Source organism: Hydra vulgaris, chromosome 03 (genome assembly GCF_038396675.1).
Source record: "Hydra vulgaris chromosome 03, alternate assembly HydraT2T_AEP".
NCBI lineage: Eukaryota > Metazoa > Cnidaria > Hydrozoa > Anthoathecata > Hydridae > Hydra > Hydra vulgaris.
In genome coordinates, this window is record NC_088922.1 from 4,438,088 (window position 1) to 4,464,140 (window position 26,053).

The 26,053-nt window shown below is 25.3% G+C and overlaps 1 protein-coding gene across 2 annotated transcripts in view; it reads right to left on the reverse strand.

The window, feature by feature from the left end:
- Nucleotides 1-26,053, reverse strand: part of LOC101238683 (TNF receptor-associated factor 2) — a 30,905-nt gene that overhangs the window by 3,444 nt on the left and 1,408 nt on the right. Inside the window, exons 1-6 of one of the 2 annotated variants that reach the window (XM_065792109.1) lie at nt 21,801-21,933; nt 20,650-20,762; nt 20,243-20,432; nt 17,596-17,740; nt 6,120-6,278; nt 5,761-5,904 (exon numbers count right to left, since the gene is read on the reverse strand). In XM_065792109.1, the coding sequence (XP_065648181.1) occupies nt 5,761-5,904; nt 6,120-6,278; nt 17,596-17,740; nt 20,243-20,409 (615 nt within the window). In that variant the 5' untranslated portion in view covers nt 20,410-20,432; nt 20,650-20,762; nt 21,801-21,933. Of the gene's footprint in view, nt 1-5,760; nt 5,905-6,119; nt 6,279-17,595; nt 17,741-20,242; nt 20,433-20,649; nt 20,763-21,800; nt 21,934-26,053 lie in introns of those variants that run through there. The other variant, XM_065792108.1, reaches the window with a different exon arrangement.

Sequence of the window (26,053 nt, forward strand, 5' to 3'; positions counted from 1 at the left end):
TTAACACATTTTAAGTAACTCATTGACACATTTTAAGTAACTGATAAACACATTTTAAGTGATTCATTAACATATTTTAAGTGACACATTAAAAAATGTGCAAACTCAATACAATTGGAATAGTTATAGTGGATGCAAATAATTTTTTAGATACTGTACTTCTTATTAAAATTCTCCACACAAAATTTTTTTTGTAAGCATTAAATTTCAAAAGTTTATTTTATAAATCATGTGCATAAAAGAAATAGTAAATTTTATGCATATGATGTACTTACATAAAAAGTACATCCATAACTTACTTTTTGATTGTGACTTTATTTAACTATTTCAGATTTTAAAAATGGTTGTTAATGAACTTTTAAATAAAAAAATTTGTCCTAATAAATAAATTTTCTCAAGATCAATCACTGAAAAATGCTCACCCCTCAACCACTAACTTTTACTTTTTTGCTGAGAACTAAAACTACTATTTATCCTAAAATAAAATTATTTATGTCAATAACTTTCCAACATTCAGTTTTAAAGTTATAGTTCTAATTAAAATAATGAATGAACACACTTAAACTTTTTAGTCCCAATAAAAACTTAATTGTCAAGAAACTTAAAATAAAACCAATTATCAATGGGGCTCTTTGGACAAAAGATAGTAAGTGGGCACTATTAATTGTTTGCAATTTTTAGATTAGTTGTATCACTTCACAACAAGGTCATAAGTCTTGAAGAAGCTTTTTAAACAATATATAAGAAAATCAGTAAACTAAATCTATTTAAAAAAATAATAGTATTACTAAAAGAGATTACCAATAAAGCTTTTAGATCTAGTTCCACTTGTAGATTTTACATTACAGTTTTTTATTGTTATAAAGCCTATATTAATAATATTAATCTAACTAATTAATATAATTAATATAATTAATAATATTTATCTGACTAATTAATAATATTAATTAGTCAGAATCTAACAAGCCACTAAAACCTTTTTTAATACCAGTTAATATCTTTAGTAGTTTCTATAGCTCATTCATAACATTTAGTTATAAAATAAATTTATTACATTGTTTTTTCTGATTCTTTAGATCAACATGAAATAGAAAAAATAATCATTTCTCTTGTTTTTAGTTATTTCTTTCAATACTTTTTTCTAGTGTTTTTTTATTGAATCAGATTAATTTGTAAATAAAATTTTTATACATAAAAATTTTAACAGTTAAACTTTGATACTTTGATACTAATAAACATAAATTCTTTAACTATGAACATTATACTTTAAAACTAGGTTACAATTAATTTTGAATTATTAACATAAATAAGACACATAAATTTAAATTTGAAATAACACTAACTAAATATTACATAAAAATAATACTAACTTAGTAGTAAATAAACATTAATTTTTAAGAAAAATTTCCTCAGCCGTCTTATTTTAACACATTAGTCTTTAGTGGCTTGCACATTTTCATTAAACTAGATTTTTTAAATAACTACAGTCATTTTGGCTAACACAATTCACATTAAACATTCTGCATTTTTTCACCAAATTGAATTCACCTTGCACACTTCCTAATTAGAAATTATTCACCTTGCACATTTTCCAACTTAAAATTAAATACCTTGTTTGTCTTTTGTCACCAACACATCTTATATATTCTTTATTTACTGGTCTTCGTGCATACGCAACAATCAAGTTGCTTTAGTATTCGAGACACCAAAGATGGAAGGTAATTTCTTTTCTAGTTTTTTCAAATAAACACTCAAACGTTATATATACTCTAGGGAACTTAACTTAAAGTATCCTTAAGCTATTGGCTATATCTTTCTTTATTTTTAATGCAAGTTTAAAACACCTCCTTGTTAATAAGTTTGTTTTATTCAGTATTATTTCAATACACAAAATACAAGTTTGAAACACATCTTAATTTATGAATTTGCTTTTAATTTATGAGCTTGTTTTTCCTCCTGGTTACTATGTTTTTGCTCTTGGTTACTATGTTTTTGTCCATCAAATAATTCCACATATATGCTGTTATGATATATTATCTCATTATGTTTGTTGTGAGTTAGCATTAATTGTTTGTTTACAATAAATTTTCTAAAATTAAGTTTTAATAAATTGATAATAAATTTTCTAGGTTAAGATAATAAATTTTTTAAGTAAGGCATACACACATTTTCACACATCTTCTCGAGCTTCAATCTTACCAGGTCGTACTCATTTTTTCCAAACGGCCTTTCTTACTTGTGCGTTTTTTATCTCTCATTTTTTTGAGCATTTTTTTAAGCGCATGTTTTTTAATAGTTTTAGCTAGTTTTTACCTGTCTCCATTTGTTTGTTTTCTATACACTTAAGTTTTCACTGCCCCCTTCCCCTTTTAATTTTGCCATAGTAATGAGTAAAATATACATAGAGAATTCTAATTTTGCTTTTAAATTTTTGTACTTTGATACTGAACATCTGTTCAACACCTTTTAATAATTTCTTATTAGTGGCATCTTCTCTCCTTCTTATCTTCTCTCCTTCTAAGGTTTTATTACTACTTTCTTCCTTTATTTTTTGATATTTTAACTATCTTTATTTTCTCTTTATCCTAAGACTCACTTCAAAAATAGTTCTCACGTATATATTTTTTATGCACGCGCGCACCCCCATCACATGTGTAAGTGTTTTATTTTATTGTAAAAAAAAATTAATTCTCATAAACAGTTTTATATATTCTTATACTGAGGCAAAGCAGCAGGCTATTTTACTAAGATTAATAAGTTAACCTTTTGGGCTGCCGCCCTAACCAAAAACCCTTTGCACTTGCAAGTAGGCTCCACTGTGGCTGTCCCTATTTTAGTCAGTCAATATAGCAACACTCCACTGCCCCTATCCCTATTTGAGTCAGTCAAAGCATGAATACTCTGCAACACCTGTACCTACTTTTAATCAGTCGATGGATGTATACTCCATTGGGCATGTTCCTTTTCTTTATAACTTGTTGTATCAGCATTCCACTGCGCATGTCCCTATTTTTTACACATATTACAGGTTCATATTACCATTCATATACCTGATTGATTGAATCCTGTTTGCATACGTATTTGTATTATAGATTTCATCTATTATAGCTTTTTAATTTTATAATATATAAACCTTTATGTTTCGCTAAGTATAAGATTGTTTAGCTTTAGTTAATGGATAAGATTGTAATGGATAAAATCTAAGTATAAGATAATTTATCTTATTTAATGGATCTCTTGTTTTTTCTAACAAGGTACATAATTGTTTAACACACATCCTCTTTATACTTCCTAAATAACAAGGTATACACACATACGTATTCACACACATACGTATATTCGTTAAGGTTAAATCATACCACGTCATTTGCATAATGGTTACATAAACTCTCTTCTATTGCTTTTTTAAGACTTAGCCCATTGGGCTTACTTATATGCGCTCCCTTGTTTTTAGTTTTACTAAATTACTTGTGAAATATACGTTAACAATTTTTGAATTATTAATAATATAAATTATTTTGCTTGAATTTTGTGCTTTTATACTGGACATCTATCCAACATCTTTTAATTTTGTTTTTAATGCTTACTCTAATATAATCTTTTCTCCTTCTTCCCTGAGGCTCTAATGGCAGAGTGTGTTCCATTAAAGTAACTGGCTTTCAAGTCCAGTGGCAAATTATAAATAATAAAAAACTGTAATTTCAAAAAGAATATTAACAAAGATAGCCTTTCCAAATTTGCAGAAGATAATAAAGATTAAAGAAAAATCAAAAATAATAACTTAGAGTAGCCAAATGTGAGAGCGGAGACGATGAAAAAAAGATATTGAAATTATACCTTTGTCTAGTATTGATAGAACTTGAAAAAAATATATTTAGACAAGTGGCTCTTGATACCAAAAATACCGAAAGTATTGAATACCAAAGTATTCAAAAATTTTGTGCTGTTTATGTGAGAGCAGATCAACCCAAAAACAAGCCCCTAGCTAATCATACTTTAAATACAGAATGCTAAGATAACAGTCTATCAAATGATATGTAAGGTTCTCAAGGGCAAAGAGGGTTTCTGGTATATGCTTCCAAAACCATTCGCTGAATTGAACGAAGAAAAGAAAGCAGCATATTTATATACAATCCTGTTGTAATATACTATTTATATTTATTTATATATACAACTATTTATTTAATCTTGTTTTTGGCAAAAAAACTTTTTTGTTGACTCATTTTTTTTTTCTTCTTATATTACCTTCTAAAATAATTGTTTCCTTGTATTGTCTTATTAAAACTTATACTATCAAAGTATTATTAATTTTAAAAAAATTGGCAACATAAAAAATTCTTCTATTATTAACTTCTTAAATTTGTTAATTTTTTATCAATTCTCTTAAAACTTATACTAACTAATTCTCCATAAATTGTCTTATTAAAACTTATCTGTCAAAGTCTATTAATAATTTTTATTTAAATGCAACATTTTCAGATAATAAATGATGCAAATTCAAGGTAAACTTCTTTTGGCCATCCTCTTTTTGTAGTGGTTACAGAGACTCGATTTAATCCTACATCTTTTTAAGTGATTGCCAATTATATAGTTTATTTTCATGACAGTTTGTGGTAGCCTTGTTATATATAACCAAAATGGTTACTATTTTTCGAGTGTGATTTTAACAATGTTTTTATATTACAAAACAAATTAGGTAATAAATCTAATAGCAATAAATAATCTATGAATAATAATAAATAATACTAATGATCTTTTATATAAAAAAAAATTTTTTATACAAATAATTATGTATATGTTATGATAAATGGTAACCTTCAAAAAAAAATTTCAATCAACTTTTTAAACAATAACATTTAAAAACAATTGTCACTTTTAATGAATTTTTTTTAAGAATTCGAAGCTTATAATTCTAAACATGTTTAAAAACTTGATTTAAATAATCTCAGCGTTTTAGTTTTTTGATTTTATTTGAGTTTTTTTGTTATTTTTTGTGTATTAGTTAGAGTTAAGTTCTTTTTATTTTCTTTTTTGTTCTTTTTTTAAATAAAGATTATTTTTAAGTTTTTTTGTTGTTGTTGTCTAGATAAGTGTTTTTGACAAATTTTTTAAATGTTTAAATTTTCAAAACTTATTACCAGCCGTGATCAAGTCATTAAAATAGACTCTTATTTGCATGGTCATATAATGGCATACAATCACACAGCTACCTGGCCAAGACTGTATAGGCATCCTTTTACTTAGTTTGAGCCAAATAATTTGAAAAATAATTCAAACAAGCAAGATGGTCTATGAAAAGTCAATGATGGTACTTACAATACACTCTTGTGCAGGGGACTTTTACCACAGCATTATAGCCTGATCAAATGCTGATGGCAACTGCAAAAAAAAAAGTACTTTGTTTCAAACTGTCAGCTACACAAACAACTGTTTACAACATAAACAACAGCTTTCTCCTTAATTTTCATCAAGTTGACTTTTCTAAATAATAAACTTAATTTAGTGATTTGCAACAATCTAAATAAAATGTTTAAAGGTGATATCGGTTCAGCTGTAGGTTGTACAATTAAAGATTACACAATTCTTAGTTAAGAGTGTTTAGAATTGAGTTTAGTGTTCAACAAGCTTGCACTCATAAAGCTAATTATTCCTATTCTATTTCTATTCCTATAATAAATATGACTATAATGCCTAAGAGCAATTAACTGACCTTGGGTCTAAATTAAGGAAAAAAAAAACTATTTAGAATTTGTAACTTACAGGTAATTTGCAACCAATTAATCTATATACGCAAACATTTTGTAAAATATTACATTGATTTAAATGAGTGATAATATCTTCATATAAAAAAGTTGTACCACAATCCAGAGAGCATGTTAGAGGTAACTTCAAGCAAAGATGAGCCTAAAGTAGTCATTAACAATTATAAATCTTTAAAACACACACATGTTATTGTGTACCTTCTCTAACATAATTATTTTTTAACTAACCTATTTTTATACATAGTTAAATGAATACAATTTGCTATCTTTATAAAAAACTTTATACACTTGCAACACTATATAACAGCTTTTATAACCTTAAAACAAAATTTGACTCAATAATCAGATTTGACTTACTTTTTTGTCTTTTACAGAAACTTTTTCATCACAATATTGACAAGTGAAAAAAGAGTGTGAACAATAATTCAAACCGTGTTCATTTAAATTTTTTTGTAAAACTTCTTCACCACATTTTTCACATATATAAGTTCTGTAATCACAAGAATTTAAGTGCTCCTGAAAAAACAACAATATTTTAAATATCTGATATTTCTTAATTTTTACATTTACATTTATTTATTTATATTTACATTTAAGTACAAATTTCAGTATATGATCTTATATACAATAAATGTAAATGTAAATTTTGAAAGTTTTACAAAATTAAATTATATAAAGCTATTTATTTATAGCCATATTAGAATCTCAATATTAAAAAATATTGAGCAAAAATTGGTTTAAGGCTTAATGAGGTTAACATAAAAAGTTTAAAATTCACAGCCTCTTAAAAAACAAGGAGGAGAGCGTTTGTGTGTAAATTTTACATGGGTCTTTCTAAAGCAGGGGTTGGAAACCCATGGGTCATCAAAAAGTGTTGAAAGCTGTTATCAAAAAGTGTTGAAAATAAGTCTTACACTCTGTCAAATAATAAGAATCTTGAATGTAACTTTTTTAACAATGTGCTTTTGCTAAAAGATACAAGCAAAAAGATACAAGCAACAAGATCTAGCAACAACAGAAAGGCCAAAAATATAAAATAACAACAAAATATGCAACAGATCGAGATTATACATACTTTGTGATTTTAAAAATAAAGAGGAAATAATTTAACCATTAATGTATCCTGTCAGGGTATACACAAAGTATATTTAATTTAGACATAATTACTGCAAAACTTAATTATTTGAAAATTTTGAAACTTTGATATTTTCTGATGTCTACTAAGTGAATAAAACATTTAAAAAAATGAATCCACATTCAATTCCAAACTTGCAGTTACACCTCATATATAAAACATCAACCCAAGCGATAACACTGACATTGTGATATGAGTAAAATTATTTGCTTTAAAATATTAACACGCTTTTAAATTTAAAAAAGTTATTAGGTTTAAACTGATAATTGAGACGCTTTTAAATTAAAAAAATTTTATGTTTCTATATTTTCTTGTTTATCTTTTACTTGTTTTATTGTTTGTTAAAATTTTATTTCTTATTCTAAACAAATATACGCGGAATTAAAATATAAACTATGTGGTATTAAATATATGGTATAAAATATGTGGTATTAAAACATAAACAAATGCATACAATATTAAAAAAATAATAGTAATAAGAACCACATGCAGAGATCATCTGGGTCATATTTGAAAAACCTGTAAAACATTTTGCAAAAAAAAAAAAAAAAAAAGAAAAAATACATAAATTTTTCACTTCATATTTGTCTTAATTAAACTTCAAACTAACAGATTTCTTAATTTTTTTGAATTTTTTTGAATTTTTTGTATGAGTAATGACTTCAAAAATTTTAAAAACATTTATTGCAAAAATTTTTAACTTGTATTTACAGAAGACTTTTTAGAAATATGGAAAACTATATGTCAAAAAAAATATCCGGAATTCAAGATATATCCGAAAAAAGAAACCCTGTAATAAGAATTTCAAGAATCTGATGAAAAGTTTACAAAAGAAATGCTGTTAAATATAGTTTTATTTGATTAAACAATACAAAACAATTTTTTTAACAAAATCTTGATAAAGATAGCAAATATTTAGTAACATATATAGCATATATTTTAAAGACTTCTGACCAAAGTGGAGAATGTGAGCTTCAACAAAAAACTACAAAACTAGTTTTTCTTGGTATACATTTATTATTTTGTTTTAAATGAAAAAATTCTGCCCGAACAATTTTTTTAAACATTCTCTTTTATATGAACAAAACTTGTCTTGGGTTTTGGGGATCTCTTTAACAATGTATAAAGTGTAATTAATTTAATGTGAAATGAAATTTAAGAAAACGTTATGAACTAAATGCATTAGCAAAAACAACATAATTTAAAGAATGTTCAACTACTATACCTTAAATGAAATGTTTATCAATTTTGAAAAATAAACTACTAAATGCTCTTGTTCTTGAACATGCATAATATATTTGACCATGGGAGAAACGGGAACAAATACCTGCTTACAACAGGAAACTTTTGTCAAAACTTTGGCATCAATATAATTATTTTGAAAACCACAAATTTTTATTTAGGTGCCATTGCATAGCCAGGGTTTAAGATCAAAATTTCTAAGTTACATAATTACAAAAACAATTTTCAATTTTAAACGATGAGAAGAAATACAGAGTTAAACTGTTTAAAACTCAACAGCAAAATTATTTAGTTAAGGTCATTAGTCTGAACTAGACCAGCATCTTTATAAGTTTTGACCTGTCCTGGCAAAAATTTAAGGACTTCTTCATTAATTAACAAGCAACCCACAATTGTGAATACTTGAATCACACAATTAGAATCTTCATCTTGTTCATCATCTCAAATGATAAACAAGACAATTAAATCCAAATATATTTTCATCAATTGGGTCATTTTCTCTAACACGGCACTGATGCAGTATTTTAATACATCCTTTAAAAAGATCTTCCTTTTCGACTAGAATTTTTTGAAACCTAAATTTTAATAGCTATTAGGGAAAATTCTTCCCTTACTCTTTATTGCACCTGTAAATAACATACATTTAATATTTAACCACACTCTAACAGTGCACTGTGGAAAGCAATTATTTAAAGAATTCACTATGCATTTCTTATCCATGTTGTGAATAAGACAAGTCATTGAAGCTTTGATCTCTTGAATTTGAAACAAGCACTCTAACCACTGCAGCACAGTTATTCATAGTTTAATTTAATTTAATTTAAGTTTCTGTTATTAATAACAATTTTGAGAAAGTAGCAAAAAACTTTCTTTAAATAGCAAACTTATGCATAAATGATTTTTTATTTGATTTGAAGTTATTTTATTAACACAAGTTTTTCATAGCTCATTGACTATCATTTTATCAATTTTTTAGATAAGGAACATCAAATAAAAATGAAAAACTATTTTTTAAGCAGTAGGCACAGATTTTATATAAAACAAACTGTTTACAAAAAATAGTGGATAGTTTTATTTCCAAAAAAAAACACTCTATTAAACTGTAGCAGAGTATAAAACATTTGTAGACAAAAGTTCTTACTCTTGTAATGAGGGATGGATCCGTTTGGTGTTTGAGATAGCTAACATCCAGACATTGAGGAAACTCCAAATATTTATGTTTAGATTTTAGTCAAATAAGGATGCTTTGCAAAAAATTGCAATGATTGGAGCCTGGGAACAAAAAAGCCATTAAAATTTTCCCCTTTTCTGCCCCAAATGCAATATAGAATAATAAAAAAATTACCCAAAGAATAGTAAAAAAAATATTTAAGTAACAAGTTGATAAAATATTTTTTTTACTATTCTTAACTAAATTTAAATTCATGATTAGTTTTAAGTTTTATAGTATAATTTCACAGGATTCAAAAATTATGACCATATAAAATTTGTAAACTCCTTAAACTGAGGGGGTTCAAACTTGATCTAATTAATAATGTTGAGCTTACTAGTGATAGCAGTGCCCACTTGTGCATTTGAGCTGAAGGAAGCCATTAAACCCAAGCTGATGGCAAGAAAGAGTCTCTCAGCATATTTTTATAAAGTATAAGACGTTTTATAAGTATAAGAAATATTCATATATATATTCAAATATATATGTGATAACAATATGTCATTTAAAATTACATAAATGTAAAAATTATATTTGTTGATATGTTAGATACAAACATCTTTAGCATAAGTTGAGTTTGTGGGTGGTATATGGAACTTTTGTGTATAATATATGTATAATGTTAGAAATTTTTTTTAAAACTTCTAACAAATGGCTTTTTTGCTTAAACTTTTATGGTTTGTATTTAAAATAACACAAGACTGAAAAAACTGAAATGTATTTTGCCCATGGAAATGTTAGAATGTAGATTCTGAGGACAGCACACTTAAGCAATGAGCTATCAAAAATTACCTCAAATTCGGTGTAATATAATAACCAAGGCACTATGCCAATATATTTATTATATATTTTTACAGCTAAAATATTTAATTTCTTTTTTTGCATACAAATGTTTCTACTATGTGAGTATGTGCATATAATTTGTACACGCATACAACCGTCTTTCATTTTTGTTTTCTCCCTACAATTTCACACAAAGAAAAGACAATATAAATATGAAAATGCATTAGAAGATTGCCTAAAATGAAATCAGCTGAAAATAAAGTTTTTTTATATATAACTTTACATTATTTTATATATAAAAAATTTTTTATCATTGTCAGGTCAGTTTTAGGTTTTTTTTAAAATAAAAAAATTATTTTAAAGGCCGGAAAAACTTTTTTTTTTAATTTTTTTATTATTTGATAGACTGCCTGCCCAAACCAAACCCTCACTCGATGTAGTGACACTTCCTTATAGCAGCACGCTATAAGATAGTCGGTGTAACACTTTCTCCAGCACAGTCCTCTAAATCTTCTAAATCAAAAGTCCTCTAAGTCAAGAAAAGATAGAGCGTATTACTTTTAAACATAGAAATTTTAGATTTAATTAATTAAAATGTCTAAAATCAATTGCATCATTATATGAATTTATGATCTATTCAAATTGGTACAAAATGTTGCAATAAAGATAAAAATAATTATTACTATGGTTTAAAGCGATCATATAAGACTTATATTTTTTGTCAAAATGACCGACAAAAAATGTCTAATTTGTGCATGTTGCTTTATTTCCTTTGGAAAAGGATCACATAAACTTATTCAAGTAACACCTGCAGTACAACTTTATTTAAATATACCCGCAGTAAACTTTATTTATTAACTAAATTTATTTTGGAGAGAATATGAGGTAGAAAAAGAGTGTTGTTTAAAAAACATTTGTAATTATTACAAAACAAATTTATATGCATTGAACAGGGGTGAAACATCAAAATTAAATAATTAGAATGAGATCTCAAATTAACAAACATTAACTCAGAAGATCATCTGATATTAGTGAAATATCTGAACAGATCACAGCAAATAATCAAGATATCGCTAATAAAATTATTATAAGATATGTCCTAATTACTTGTATACAATAGGTATGATTTCCTTAAACAAATTTAGAATTTTGTATAACTTATATAATATTGTAGTTAATAAACTATTTCTTCAATTACTGTAAAAAAAAATTTAAATTTAGTATAGAGTCTATGTTAGTAAATGCAGAGCCTACGATAGACATATTAAATATTAGTGCAGGGCTTAACTTAGTTTTTTTATAAAGTCCTGGACAAAATGTCTGATCAAAGCATGTTTGGGTCAAACAGTGTCCGATCAAACTTTTAAAATATAATTTTTATGGTTTTAAGGAGCCGAGTTACACAATGGAAATCTTTGTCATGTTATTCAGTTTATTTTAACGTTAGTTCAGTGAAGTTTTAGTTTCTTTCATTGTTACTAAGAATATTTCATCGCAGATTTTTGTTTTTTAACAAAGTAGTTTTAATTTATTTTTGCATGTTTTTTAGATAGACTTAAATTCTCAAGCTGTAACTGACAACACTTTTTATTTTTTTCTTAACAATTTGACAACAACTGTTTTGAGGTTTTAACAATTTAAATGCAATAAAAAAAATCATATCATTACAAATAACTTTTAATTATTAATTTTTTTTTTAAAGTTTTTATTTTACGTGAAGGCTTTAAATAAAATCAAAAATTATTTATAATTATCGCAATGATCGTTTAAAAAGAAAACGCAGGTGTAAATTAAGTGTTATATTTAAATTTTTTTTAATGGTATGTATTTTTTATGATAAATTCAAACATTTGAAATTATTTTTTCATGTCTTTCAAAAAATCTTTTAAAAGGTTTTTTTTTTCAAGTTATTTTAAGTTATGACTAAGTTAATTAAATCTCCCTATGATATAGTTGCTTTATTTTTTTGTTTTTATTTTTACAAAGAATTGTTTGAGAGTTTTTTTATTAAACTTGACTTACTTTATAAAGGGTGAAATGATTAAAAATTACGATTTTGAAAAGACTACATTATTTTTTTAAATAACATTTTTTTGCTACTTTTTGAAACCAATGTTTATATAACTTAAAAATACATTTTTTTCTTTTCAATAACTTAATTTCACTTTTCAATAATTTAAATAAAATTTGTTCATTTATTAAACAATCAATAGAAGTAATTTGTAAAAGTGTTTTGCCTAACTAATTAAATGTTTAAAAAAAAGTTTTTATGTAAATTTTTTCAAATGCAATTAAAAACGTTACAAAAAGTAATTTTAACTTTAAGTTTTTTTAGTTTTATTTTAAACCTAATTTATTTTCTTTTTTGTAAGGCAATGTTTTGCTTAACCTTCAGTTTTTTCAATTTTTTCCAAGTTTAAGTTTAGCTCAACGTTTCTTTTTTCAGCGCATTTCTGAAACATTTAAATCATCCAAACATCTAAACATTCATGGTCAAGTTGTAAACAAAAAAAATCATTTACATTGTCAGCATATGCGTTTGATTGCACATCATTCCTGCCCAAGCTTTATTTTGTAGAATTTAATTCACGTTGGTCAAAATGTCCAATTGCTTTGTAAATTGACCAGACAATCTAAGGTTTTAGCTGGACAATGACCGATGTCTGACCGTTAAATAGAGCCCTTTTAGTGTATTATTTTAACCCTGTTAGTGTATTTATTAGCGGTAGTGGTGTAGTGGTAGAGCGCTGCTTTATAAGCAAGTGGTTCTGAGTTCGATTTCCACCATGACCCTGGAAGTAACGCGCTCAACTTGTTTCTTCGCGCAGCAGCCTTGTTCGTCAAGGTTCATGTGTCGGAGTTATAGAGTTGAGAGAGGGTTATAACCACAAGTAGCCTCTTCATCTGTAGTGGCCTTTATGACCTTGGGGAGGTGAATTATAAAAAAAAAAAACCATAACAACTATAACAAGTTCGTTGAAGATAGATGCAAAAAAAATCACATGATTGAACTTAAAAACTGTATTTCTCCTAGAGTTGTGTACCTTGATGAACCTCTAGAAACTTTAGTAGAACATCTCATTCCTCCACCAGAGTTACACATTCTTATTGATATTACTTCTATGTTTGTAAGAATATTAATTACACTATGGCCTGATTTTGATTTGTGGCTAAAGTTGAATTATATAACCTTTAGAGGTTACCATGGAACTGGTTTGGATGGTAAAAATTCACAGAGACTTTTAGATAAATTAGATAATTTAGAATTAGATAATTTAGAAGTTAACCTTTTAAGTGCAGCCTCTATATTACCAAATATGATATTTCTCCAAGCAGTAGTTAGCTGTCTTTCTCTGTGAAAGTTTTCAATTATTAAAACAAAAGGTTTTAGCATGTTTATTGGAGAATCTATTGCTGAATCAGTTTTAGATTTTAAAAAAGCTTTCGAAAATCTGCAGCTTCATCTTGTCAAAAAGTTTAAATACCAATTAAATATTAGCTGGAAAGTTCATATTTTAGTATGTTATCTTGTTCCTTTTCTACAGCATAGTCAGTTTGGGCTTGGTGTATATGCCGAGCAAGCAGGAAAAAGTGCTCGCTACTATCACTATCAAGTATGGAAGTGATACAAACGTCGTTTGGAACACAATGATTATGCAAAACAGCTTAAGAAAATTGTGATTGAGTTTGGTATAATTTAGTTTCAAGTAGTCCTTTTCTCTCCTTTTTAAAATTTTTAATTATTGTGAACTTTGAAATGATTGAATTATTTTATAAGGAATTTCAATATTTCATGTTAAACCATTACATTTATTGCATTGACATTATATTGTTAACTCTGGAATTTATCTCAATTTTATCATAAAAGTTCTCATTTTTTCATTTCAAATTTGTATTCTTTTAACAAAATTGTTTTAGAGGTGCAATATCCTATTAATTTTGAAGAAAATCTCTGCCCTCCTTATACTAACTCTTCCTCCTCCATATGTTATTTTAGGCAAAAACTATTTTAACAAAAAAAGATATGTTTAAAAATTAGTTAAGATTTTGAAAATTATTTTAAAACACTTACCTACCCCCAATATTAATAAATAAACAAAAAAAATTAGAGTAAACTAAAATTTACCCTGGCGGTCTCAGAAGAGCACAGTGAGTTTGGAATCAAATTTGGGCACCCAAACCAGTTTACAGGAGTCAAAAAGGGCCCTGGATACATCACTGATATATGTGTATGTGTACGTGTGTGTATATATATATTATCAGGATTGGACAGAAATGGGGTGCGATAGGACACTAACTGACCATGCATTTATTTGTTTCTTTATAATTTGACCATGGCTGTTTTAATGTTTTAACAATTTAAATGCAATAAAAAATCATTATGTTAAGAAAACTTTTTAATCTTTGATCTTTTCTAAAGTTTTTATTTTACGCGAAGGTTTTAAATAAAACAAAAAATTAATTATAATGATCATTTATTATAAACACATTTTGTGTAAATTTAAATATTTAATTTTTTTTTAGTAGGCATGTTTTTCTCATGATCAATTTATCAAGTATTAATTTTTTTTTTTTTTTTTTTGTTATTCACCTCCTCAAGGCCGAAAAAGCCACTACAGATGAGGAGGCTACTTAATAGTGGTTATAACCCTCTCTCAACTCTATAACTCCGAAACACGAACCTTGACAAACAAGGCCGCTGCGCAGAGAAACAAGTACTACCAGAGACATGGTGGGGATCGAACTCGGAACCTCCCGCTTATGAAGCGAGCGCTTTACCACTACACCACTACCGCATAATTAATTTAGCAAAGTAAAAATTAAAGTAAAAATTAATCAAGTAGGCATGTTTTTTTCATGATCAATTTAAACATTTGCAACTATTTTTTATGTCTTTCTAAAAGTCTTTCAAAAGATTATATTTCTAAGTTACTTTAAATTATAAGTCAAATTAAAATCTTCCCGATGCAATGGAGTGATTTAATTGCTTTATTTTTATAAAAAATTGTTTAACAGTTGTTTTTTTTTTGTAAATTAAACATGATGAAATGATTAATAATTACTATTTAAAAAAGACAAGGTTATTATTTAAAAAAAAATTTCTTTTTTTGAAACTTTTTGAAAAAAATGTTTCTTCGATTCAAAAATATATCTTTTTCGTATCAATAATTTATTTTAACTTTTCAATAATTCAAATAAAACTTGCTCATTTATTGAACAGTAATTAGAAGTAATTTGTGAAAGCATTTTGCTTAACTTCATTATAACATTTCAAACGCAATTAAAAACAAAACAAAATGTAATTTTCACTTTGAATTTCAGTTTTTTGATTTTTATATAAAGCTTATAAGTTTTCTTTTTAGTAAGGAATTTTTATTTTTATTTTTTTAATTTTTTTCCTAGTTTAAGACTTAAGAAAAGAAGACTTCAAAACGCTTAGCTAAACTGTTTAGCGTTTCATTTTTCAGCGCATTTGTGAAATGTTTAAATCACCTAAACAGTCATGGTCAAGTTGTCAGCATAAAAAAATTATTTGCATGGTCAGCATTAGTGTTCGATCACTAAAGCAAGACAGCAATAGCTATATATATATATATATATATATATATATATATATATATATATATATATATATATATATATATATATATATATATATATATATATATATATATATATACATATATATACAGTGGCATATCCAGAAATTTTTTGGGCATACCGGTCCACATTTAAAGGACCTTCTTTTTATTAAAAAAAATACAATTTAAGTTATGTTAATTAGTAAACTTAATTACGTAGTAAATATAAGTTATGCTTTAATGTCAACATCGATTTGCTGCCAATTTATGTTTATATGCTTTATTTGCTTGCTAATATAAAAGATAAAACATAATTTTTTGATTGTTTCTATTGTGAGTACCATTAACTGCGGGTACTCTCAAGAGAAGCGTTATAACTATAAACTTTTAATAACAATGCATTTATATATATATATATATATATATATATATATATATATATATATATATATATATATATATATATATATATATATATATATATATATATATATATATTAAAAATAGACTAAAAATGTATTATATACCATTAATTCATTTATAACTCAAGCATAGCAAGGTCATTAATAAATCCAAAACTTTTTTTGCTGTTTTTATCTTACTTTTTAAATCAAGTTTTTTGGTGTGATAATTATTATATTAATACATTTTAAAAACTTTATATTTATTTTATTATTTAAAAAATTGAGGAGGAACTGAAATTAAGTGTATTTCAAAACAGGTTAATGTTTTTATTGAAGGAATTATAAAAATATAAAATGGTAAGTATTTTGAATTTTAATCTAATCAAATTGTGCACTTTATATTTTAATCTGATTGTAACATATTCCATATTCATCCACATGAGTTTGAATTAAGCATTCTGATTGGCTTAAAATACATTTACAATCTATTTTAAAAAGTAATTTGCAAATGTTGCTTTTTCTAAACAACATTAATAACAATTTTGTAACTATAATAACAAATTTTATCATTACAAAACAGCAAGACAATAAATAATAAAGAAATGTTTTATTTTAATTTTAATATATATATATATATATATATATATATATATATATATATATATATATATATATATATATATATATTTATATAATCTAAATATCTTTTACAGCCTGTTTCACCTTCAGCATATATATATATATATATATATATATATATATATATATATATAAATATATATATATATATATATATATATATATATATATATATATATATATATATATATATATATATTTATATAATCTAAATATCTTTTACAGCCTGTTTCACCTTCAGCAGGTTCATCAGGAAGCTGTATAATGATTATTTTTCAATTTTTTAATTTAATTTCATTTCTTATATATTATATATGATAATGTTGTTTTAAGAATATGAGTACAATATTTTTCAAATTTCAAATTTTTAGATTGACATTTGTAATGATTTATTTAAGATATGTTATTTGATAATGCATGTATGGTTCAAATGTCTGATTGACTAAATTTTTTTTTCAATGCTATAACTGTTAATATAAAGATTTTTAACATAATAATAATTCACAACTATGTAATGTATCATTTTTTTAGATTAGCTATTTAATAACAATTTATTTAACATAATTAATCATGTACCATAATTATGTTACATAATATATGAGTGAGTATATTTAAACAATGATCATCTATCAAACAAGTTTTAAAAATTGCTTATTATTATAAATTGCTTATTAAATATATTATTTTCAAGTCAAACTTAAAACTTCACCTTAGCATTACTGTCCAAACTTTATATATTCACAAACATTAAAAAAACTTGTTTTAAATATGATACTATTTATTTTTGCGTTTATTTTTTAAAATATTTGTATTTATATTTGATTAAAAACTTGCTTACTTCTTTCAATTTGATTAACTTGCCAGACCAATTACAATTTTCATTAAATGGACATTTAAACTCTAGTGTCTGAATCTCTTTGTCAGCAAACTTGTCATAAAAGGAAATACATTCAACATTTTCAACAGGACAGAGTATTTTACCACTATAAAAAAGAAAAAAAATTATCAAAGTTATTTAAAAAAACTTATTATTTATTATTTATACATTAATAATTATTATTAGGAAAATATTATGTAAATAACATAAACATTTTATTAATATACTGCAAAACCAATCTAGTGTAGAGACACAAAATTTACATTGTGCAGTGTAAAGACATAAAACTTTCAAAAAAAGTGGAGTTTAGAGAATTTTCTTTGCAAAAATATAAAACTTGAATAAAAATAAAGAATTTTAGCAATTTTTTACAAACTAATAATCTTCCTGACGTTAACAAATTTTGCAGATCTGAAATGAGGATTCCTGGTAGAAGAAAGGAGAACTAGGACAATGTGCTTCCAAAAAAATGAGTCCAATTGATTTTTTGGGTTCATCAAATTCTTTGAACAGTTTTGTGTTAGCTTAACAAAATTTTAAAAATTTGAATATTCTTATTCGGCATTTATTGCAGTTTTTTCAAACCTTGGTTTGAAAAAACTATTTTTTTTTAAAAAACTATTTTTCAGACATTTAGTCTAATAAAGCTGTTAACAGCTCAGCCAATTTCATCAAACAAACAAGAAGTCCTTCAAACAAAACTATTCCTCGATATACTTTAACATTTGTATACATAATATAGTATGCATAAACAGGACAAGAACTGTAAAGCATCAGGCTGAAGATTGCTAACTTTAATTTATTGCTTTTCATCAGAATCTAATAACAAGTCTGTATATAAGCTGCTCAAAGTTAAATTTAATGATAAAGTTGATTAATTTACTGATAAAGTTAGTTGTTTTATCAGTAAAGTAATTAACTTTATCAGTAAATTAATTAACTTTATCATTAAATTAATTAACTTTATCAGTAAATTAACCAACTTTATCAGTAAATTTAACTTTGAGCAGGTTATATACAGAGTTTCTGCCAATTTTTTTAATGCATCCTCTACACAAATTACCAAGTATGTAGTTTAGTGATTTTGTAACACTATTGTAACACTATTGGATTGTGAAACACTATTGGATGGCCAGTTTAAAAAGTGATGAAGTAATCATTTAATGATACTGCAAATTCCTCAAAAAATCTAAGTTCCAATGGAATGGTAGAATTTTAGAGGGTATTCTAAAAAGTAGCAGCTGTTAGATGTTTATAGTTAGCACGGCAGGAAGGAGACTCATCAAATATTTTATAAAGATAAAAAAGTAACTTCTTAATGTTTCAGTCTGTAGCCTTTTCTATACATTAGAAAGAATGATGAAGGGTATGGAGACTACACACTCCAATATTCAATAGATGACTTTACTATGAACTAAAGAGCTTAACCAATTATTATATTTAGAAATTATTATATTTATTTAAAAAAAGGAGCAACATTGTGACATAAAAGGTAACTGCTTTTCCACAGGTGATATTTTGGGCAACTTTAATGTCTGGAAACAAGGAACAGAACGGTTTATTATTTGATTCTGAAGAACAGCATGAATATTTACATTTTAAAACTTCTAGTGACCAAAACACTTCTACATATAATGTCTGATCTCTTGATATCAAATCAACCAAATTTGTTTGCTTTTAAGTTGTTTTCTGTTCTGGAGGGTTAGCTTTTTCAGATTAGTTACTTTTTAAAAGTATCTTACCGCTATCAACATGGATTTTTCCACATACTTCTTCTCTTTAGCATGCTGCTTTATATTCCTATACCCCTGCTTTGCAATGCTTAAGGACCTTGAACAAACTTTACAAAATGCATTTATTTCATCCGTTTTATCTCTTTTCAACCAGCATTTGAACTCATCTTTAATAAGTTACAAGTCTTGAAATTTACTTTAATACTTAGACATTATTTCTAGTTTATTTTTAACAAAATAAATTCTGTTAAATATCAAAAATTAACTTCATTCAAACCAAATTCTAAATTGAAAATTGGCTACACTCTTTAATAATGTTATAAGAATAAGTTAATGTCAAAAATGCAAATAGCTTTAATGTAATTATTATAAAAACAACAATTGCAGTATCATCTTATACTATAATCTATATATTCAATTTATTAAGAATAAAAAATCAAGTGTGAACCTGAAAAAAAAGAGATTTGATTACATTTTTAACTTACTGAAGAAGATTTAAAAAAATAGAAATTTAGAAGATTTCAAGATAAAAGGTAATTTTAATAAGAGCTTAAAGCTTATTCCCAGAGCTTTCAAATAAAATTTTTCAAATAAATTCATCATATTCTGCCAGGTTGCACATAATACTTCAATTATATTGCAATTTTACCTTGAAATTATTCCTATATAAATTTACACCCATAAAATTGTAATTGTAGAATAAAAACATAAAAATTCATTTTATAGAGATATTTGGTTATCAAAATATAACTCTAAGTAGTTTACTGCATTAATGATTTTTTTAAATTAAACTAAAAAAACAAGGATTTTACTATAAATATAACTTATATATAGTAATAACTTATATAAGTATATATAGTATATATAGAACATACCTTGAGGTAAACTTTACACAACTTTCACAAAATCTTTCACCACACCCCGTTTGAATAGGATTATATAGCACTTTAGTGCAAATTTTACATAAATATTTAGCATTAATATTTTTAACAGGATTAGCTTTCACGATATAGTTTAAACCCATGCTCCTTGATATATCCATGATTTTTAATAAGATCTATAAACCTTTCAATTAACAAATAAGAGATAAATTCAAGTTAATAAAAGTTAGATGTATTTCTTAAAGTATATAATTTTCATTTACATTTAAAATGATCCGTCTAGATCTGTCTGATCAGTCTTATTGATTTGACAATATTTAAAAAAAAAATTGAAAGATATTTAAATTACTAAAAATAACTACAAAAATACTAATAAAAAAGCAAGACTTAATTTTGCTTACAACAAAAGTTTTTATCACAATGGCAGGTAACTAATTGCAATAACTTTTCCTTTAATTGGTCGCTTAAATAGAATGGCCAGACTCAACCAGTCATTCCAGTTGAACAGGTTAACCTATTGTAAGACATACAAATTACTCCATCTTTTATACCTATTTCACAGCTTATTACAAATATACAAATAAACCTTAGAAGACAACGTTTAGATCTGTCTGTTTAGATGTCTATTTTCTGAGGTTTATTTAAAAATGACCAAAATTTGTCTCGGCACTTGGGAACCCCTTTAATGTTAGCATACTTAATTGTAAAATAAAAAGTGAGTATTTTTTTTATTTGTTAAACCATTTTGAAATAAATTTTTATATGAAAGTTTTTATTTTGGTTTTAGCTATTGCACTTTTGAATTCATCTAAAAAAATTGAATTTAAAAGTCGAAAGCTGTAAGTCAAAATTTGTTTCAAAAATGAAAATTGCTTAAAAATCGGTTTAGAAAGAAATCATGTGAGACTATCTATGAACCTTAAAAATTAAATTGCATTATGTAAAAAAAGTTTTATTTACATAATGCAACCTTGCATATCAAAAATTGAAAGCTAAATTTTTATAAATGCAAGCTTGCATGGCAAAAAATATTTAAAATCTGAGTTAGTGTGGTATCAAGCATAAGTCAGCCATTGGAATTTGAGTTGGCATTCAGCAATGCTGACCTAAAGTGTTTGAGGTTGGTAAAAAATCGCCAACCTTATTTCTATGGTTTATGGTAAAAACTCTGTATCAAATTTTTTTTGCTGTCTTGATGGTAACCTTTGAAAGATTAAGGTAGGCAAATTATTGCTGACCTTAATTTTCCTAATTCCGACAGCTGATAAGTTGAGTTAAACTGGAATGACACAAAATTCTTACTTCAATTTCGAACAAAATCAAAATGGGTTATATTTTAAACAAAAATTTAAATAAAAATTCTCAACAAGCTCTACAGAGAAAAAGAAATTTTAAATCCAATATATTAAAATAATTTATAACATATATTAGTTACCAACTAAATTTAACATTTTGATCTATATAAAAGCTTGAATTTGCTTTATCTTTGTAAATTTTTTAATCTATCAATCTATTAATTCTGGCTTTATAAGAATATATTTATTTTCAGTACCTTAGGTGATTAAACAATGTGTCATCAAGCTTCTATTTGTTTCATATTGATTACCAGGTCTTGTTATGAGATTTTATTGCATAAACAAAATACTTCAAGCTAATAAACGATTCTTTAAATCAGCTCTGATAATTTAATTGTTAAAATTTAAATTACATCATTAAGGTATTTAAAATCACATTTTACTTAAACTTAATTTTAAACTGCCTTAAAAATCATTTAAACAATATAATTTATAACAAAAATTACTGATAAAATATAAATTCCGTATTTGAAAAAAATTTGTTAATAACTTATTTTTTAAAACAATCTTATCCATAACATTATCTTTTGTTTGCTTTATCTTAATTTTTTTTTTACTTTATTTAATGCACTATTTTTTAAAAAGATTATAAACATTATATTGATAGATTTTATCTGCAACCAGTAAGATTTCCTTTTATAAAACAAAACAAAAATAAAGATTTTAGTTGCTTTCACACATTTTAATCTATGATCTTTTTTCACAACTTTTAAAACCTTATTTTAAAAAGAATGTTACGAATAATCACAAAAAAAAAGAGAGTTATGTTAAACATAAAATTTAAAAGGAGACTTTTAACATAACGAACTAGTCAGCAGATAATAAGAAAAAAAGTTTTTTTTACTAAATATTGCAAAACTATTTTACATTCCTTTTAAACTAAATTTTACATTCTACATTTTACAAACTATTTTACATTTATTTAAAACTAAATTTAAATTTTTAATTTTCCAAACCATATTTAATGTAAATATATACATATATATATATATATATATATATATATATATATATATATATATATATATATATATATATATATATATATATATATACATACATATATATATATATATATATATATATATATATATATATATACATATATATATATATATATATATATATATATATATATATATATATATATATATATATATATATATATATATATATATATATATATATATTCACAATTGTGGTTAAATTCTTTTTTTAATGAATAAATATTTTTAGAAAAAACATCACATAAATAATATTAAAAGATAATTTAAATAATCTAAAAATAAAAAGTTTTTGCTTAAAGTAAAATTGGTGAGCACAAATGACAAATCATCAATACAGACATAAAATGAGAGCATTGAATGATTCTTAACAAGGCCTGTGTTGCACATAAATTATTATGTCATTTTTGAACAAATTTGGTATTCTTGAAATTTTGAGTTCTACTCCCTGTCTTTTAATGAGTAGTTATAATAGAGAATTTTTATACTGAATATGAATTATATTAAAAAATAAAGCTGAAGGCTAAGCTAAAACTTTAATCTGTAGTTAAAAGTATATATACAAAAAAATATATATATAGAGAGATATTAAAAAAAGTTTAACTAATATTATCATCTTTTTAATATTCAGTTATGATTTGAATTCTTTTAAAATAAACTTTATATGAAAACATAAACCACATGGGGTTGCTTTCTAATCTCTGCTTTAAACTTAATGAAGTGCATCAAAAAGAAATTTTTTTTTAACATATATATTTATTCATAAGATTACAAGGTTTCAAGCAACCATCATTTGAGTTGGGCGTTAACAGAAAACAAAGAATGTTAGAATGATTAATGAGAGCTACCAGAAAACAAAGAATATTACAATGATTGATAGAAAACTTAAAAAACTGTAAATTGTATCAGGAAAATACAAAGATGATAGAGAACTCCAATATTAACTCCATTATTAAAGTAGGAGGTAAACAAAATTAAAGAATTGAGAACATGAAAGGCAGATACAGTAGAAAGATGCAATTTTGTTGAATAATGAATCATGCAAGAATTCGTTTAGGTAGATGGAACATGAAAACTTGATGAAAGCTAGTTTGACCTGTGACTATGATATTATTTGCAGAAAAGAAAAAGAGATTTTTCTTTTCTGCAAATAATATCATGATCACAGCTCAAACTAGCTTTCATCAAGTTTTCATGTTCCATCTACCTAAACGAATTCTTGCATGATTCATTATTCAACAAAATTGCATCTTTCTACTTGAGACAAAAGCTCAAGCTTGGCTGCTAAAGCAGATCTAACTAAAGTTGCTACACAATTTAGGACCTTATCTTGAACGAAAAGGGTATCACTTGAAGAACCTTATTATGACAACAGTATGCAGTAGTACTTTCTGATAGAAAACATAATCCAGTGACAGTGACAGTAAGTTCTCTATAAAAGGTCAGTTTCATTGAGCGGATTTAGGAAATAGAACTGCTTTATATGCAAGATTGTCAGAAAGATCATTAACATAGATGAGAAATAAAATAGGACTAAGAATGGAACAGTGTGGTAACCAAGAAAATACTGGAAATGAAAAAGATTGTTGACCTTCATGCACAAATTTAATATTATGGTTAGAAAAAAATGATTCAAACATTTTAAAAACTTACCAACGCCATATGAAATGCGTTAATGGATAAGTCTAGCATGCTAGAGTTTATCAAAAGCTATTGTTATTGTATCAGCCCTTGCTTTGCCACATCCATCTCATGAGTGGTAGTGCCTTTCTGTTGGAACAACACTTTAGTTCCATTATTAAAAAAATTTATTGAAAATTTAATAATTTATTTAAAACTAAAACATCTTTTGGTTTTTGTTACAAAAAATTTTTTTTTAACATTTCATTATTTAAAAACGCTTAAATGAGATTTTAGATTAAGGCTCCGTTTAGCTTATTGTTAGATAAGAATAAAGCTTAGAAAGATGAAAATACTATTTTTATTGTTGTTATTGTTATTTTTATATATGTTAAAATGATTACTTTTAATTAACTAGAATACACAACATGAACGTCTGCTACAAAAATTAAATTACAATTATATTTACAGGTAATTTCAAGCACTTTTACATGAATTATAAAAACACAGTATTTATCTGATTTATATTTCAAACTGTATTAATATAAAACAATATAATATTATAAACCTAAGGACCTTAAGTTTTAACATTATACTGTTTCATATAATCAGCTAATAAACCTAATTAAGGTTTATTAGCTATTAAAGATACTGTTTCTAACATTTGGTTTTTAAATTTTTTTTTTTTTTGGTTTTTATAATTTTAAAATTTTGACCACTCGATATATTATAAATCTAATGGTTAAAAACGAAGTTTATGAACAATACCCTGAACAGTACCCTAAGCATTATAAAACTTGATTACTTTTTTAAAAATAAACATTCAATAATTTACAAAATCATTAATTACTAAAAAAAAAAAAAGACTGTTGCTTTGCAAAGTTGCGAAGCATTTAATTCAAGCAACAGTCTTTTTTTTTGTTCTAATTGGATCAATAAAACTTTCATAGGAATTTTAAATCATCTTAATGTTTCCATAAATTTTTTACATATTTTTGCGTAGTACTACTACTCAAGCACTAAGTTGGCGGTGAACTAGTATTATTATTAATTTAAGAATAATCTAATTTAGGCCCGTGGTTAGGTCATCCTGGACCCCTAGCAAAATATGATTAATGGTTAGATTAACCATTTTGTTCGGTGAGATCCTTATACTAAAAGTTAAGTAACTTGGTTACCTGATTAGCCCACTATTTACTAGATGTCAGTAAGAGGGTTATAACCACTATTAAGTAGTCTCCTTTGATGAGGAGGCTACATAATAGTGGTTATAACCCTCTCACAACTCTATAACTCCAAAACACAAACCTTGACAAACAAGGCGGCTGCGTGGAGAAACAAGTTGATTTATATATATGTATATATATATACAGGGATGACAGAGCCATATTTTGGCATTAGAAACAACTAATATAAAAAAAGGATGATTTTCAAAAAATTTTGAGGATTGGAACCATAATTGGACCCCCCCCCCCCTCCAATTTGCCCTAAACTTGAGAGCAACAAATTGATAAAATATTTTTTGTATAAAAAATCTTTTATCAACTTGTTGCTCTTACATTGCAGGCATGGGGCAACAATTTTATAGGTTTTTTTGTTCCCAGTATCAAATCAGCGCAACTTTTTGCAAAGCATCCTTATTTGACATAAGTATAAACATATAAATGTTTCAAGTTTGCTCCATGTCTGGAAGTTAGCTATCTCAAAGGCCAAAAAATGCTGGATCCACCCTTGAAGTCTCTTGTAACAATATTTTAAAAAGCTACATAAAGTTTTCTGCAAAATTCTTTTTGCAAACAGAGCCTGGTTTATATCTTTTTAATTAA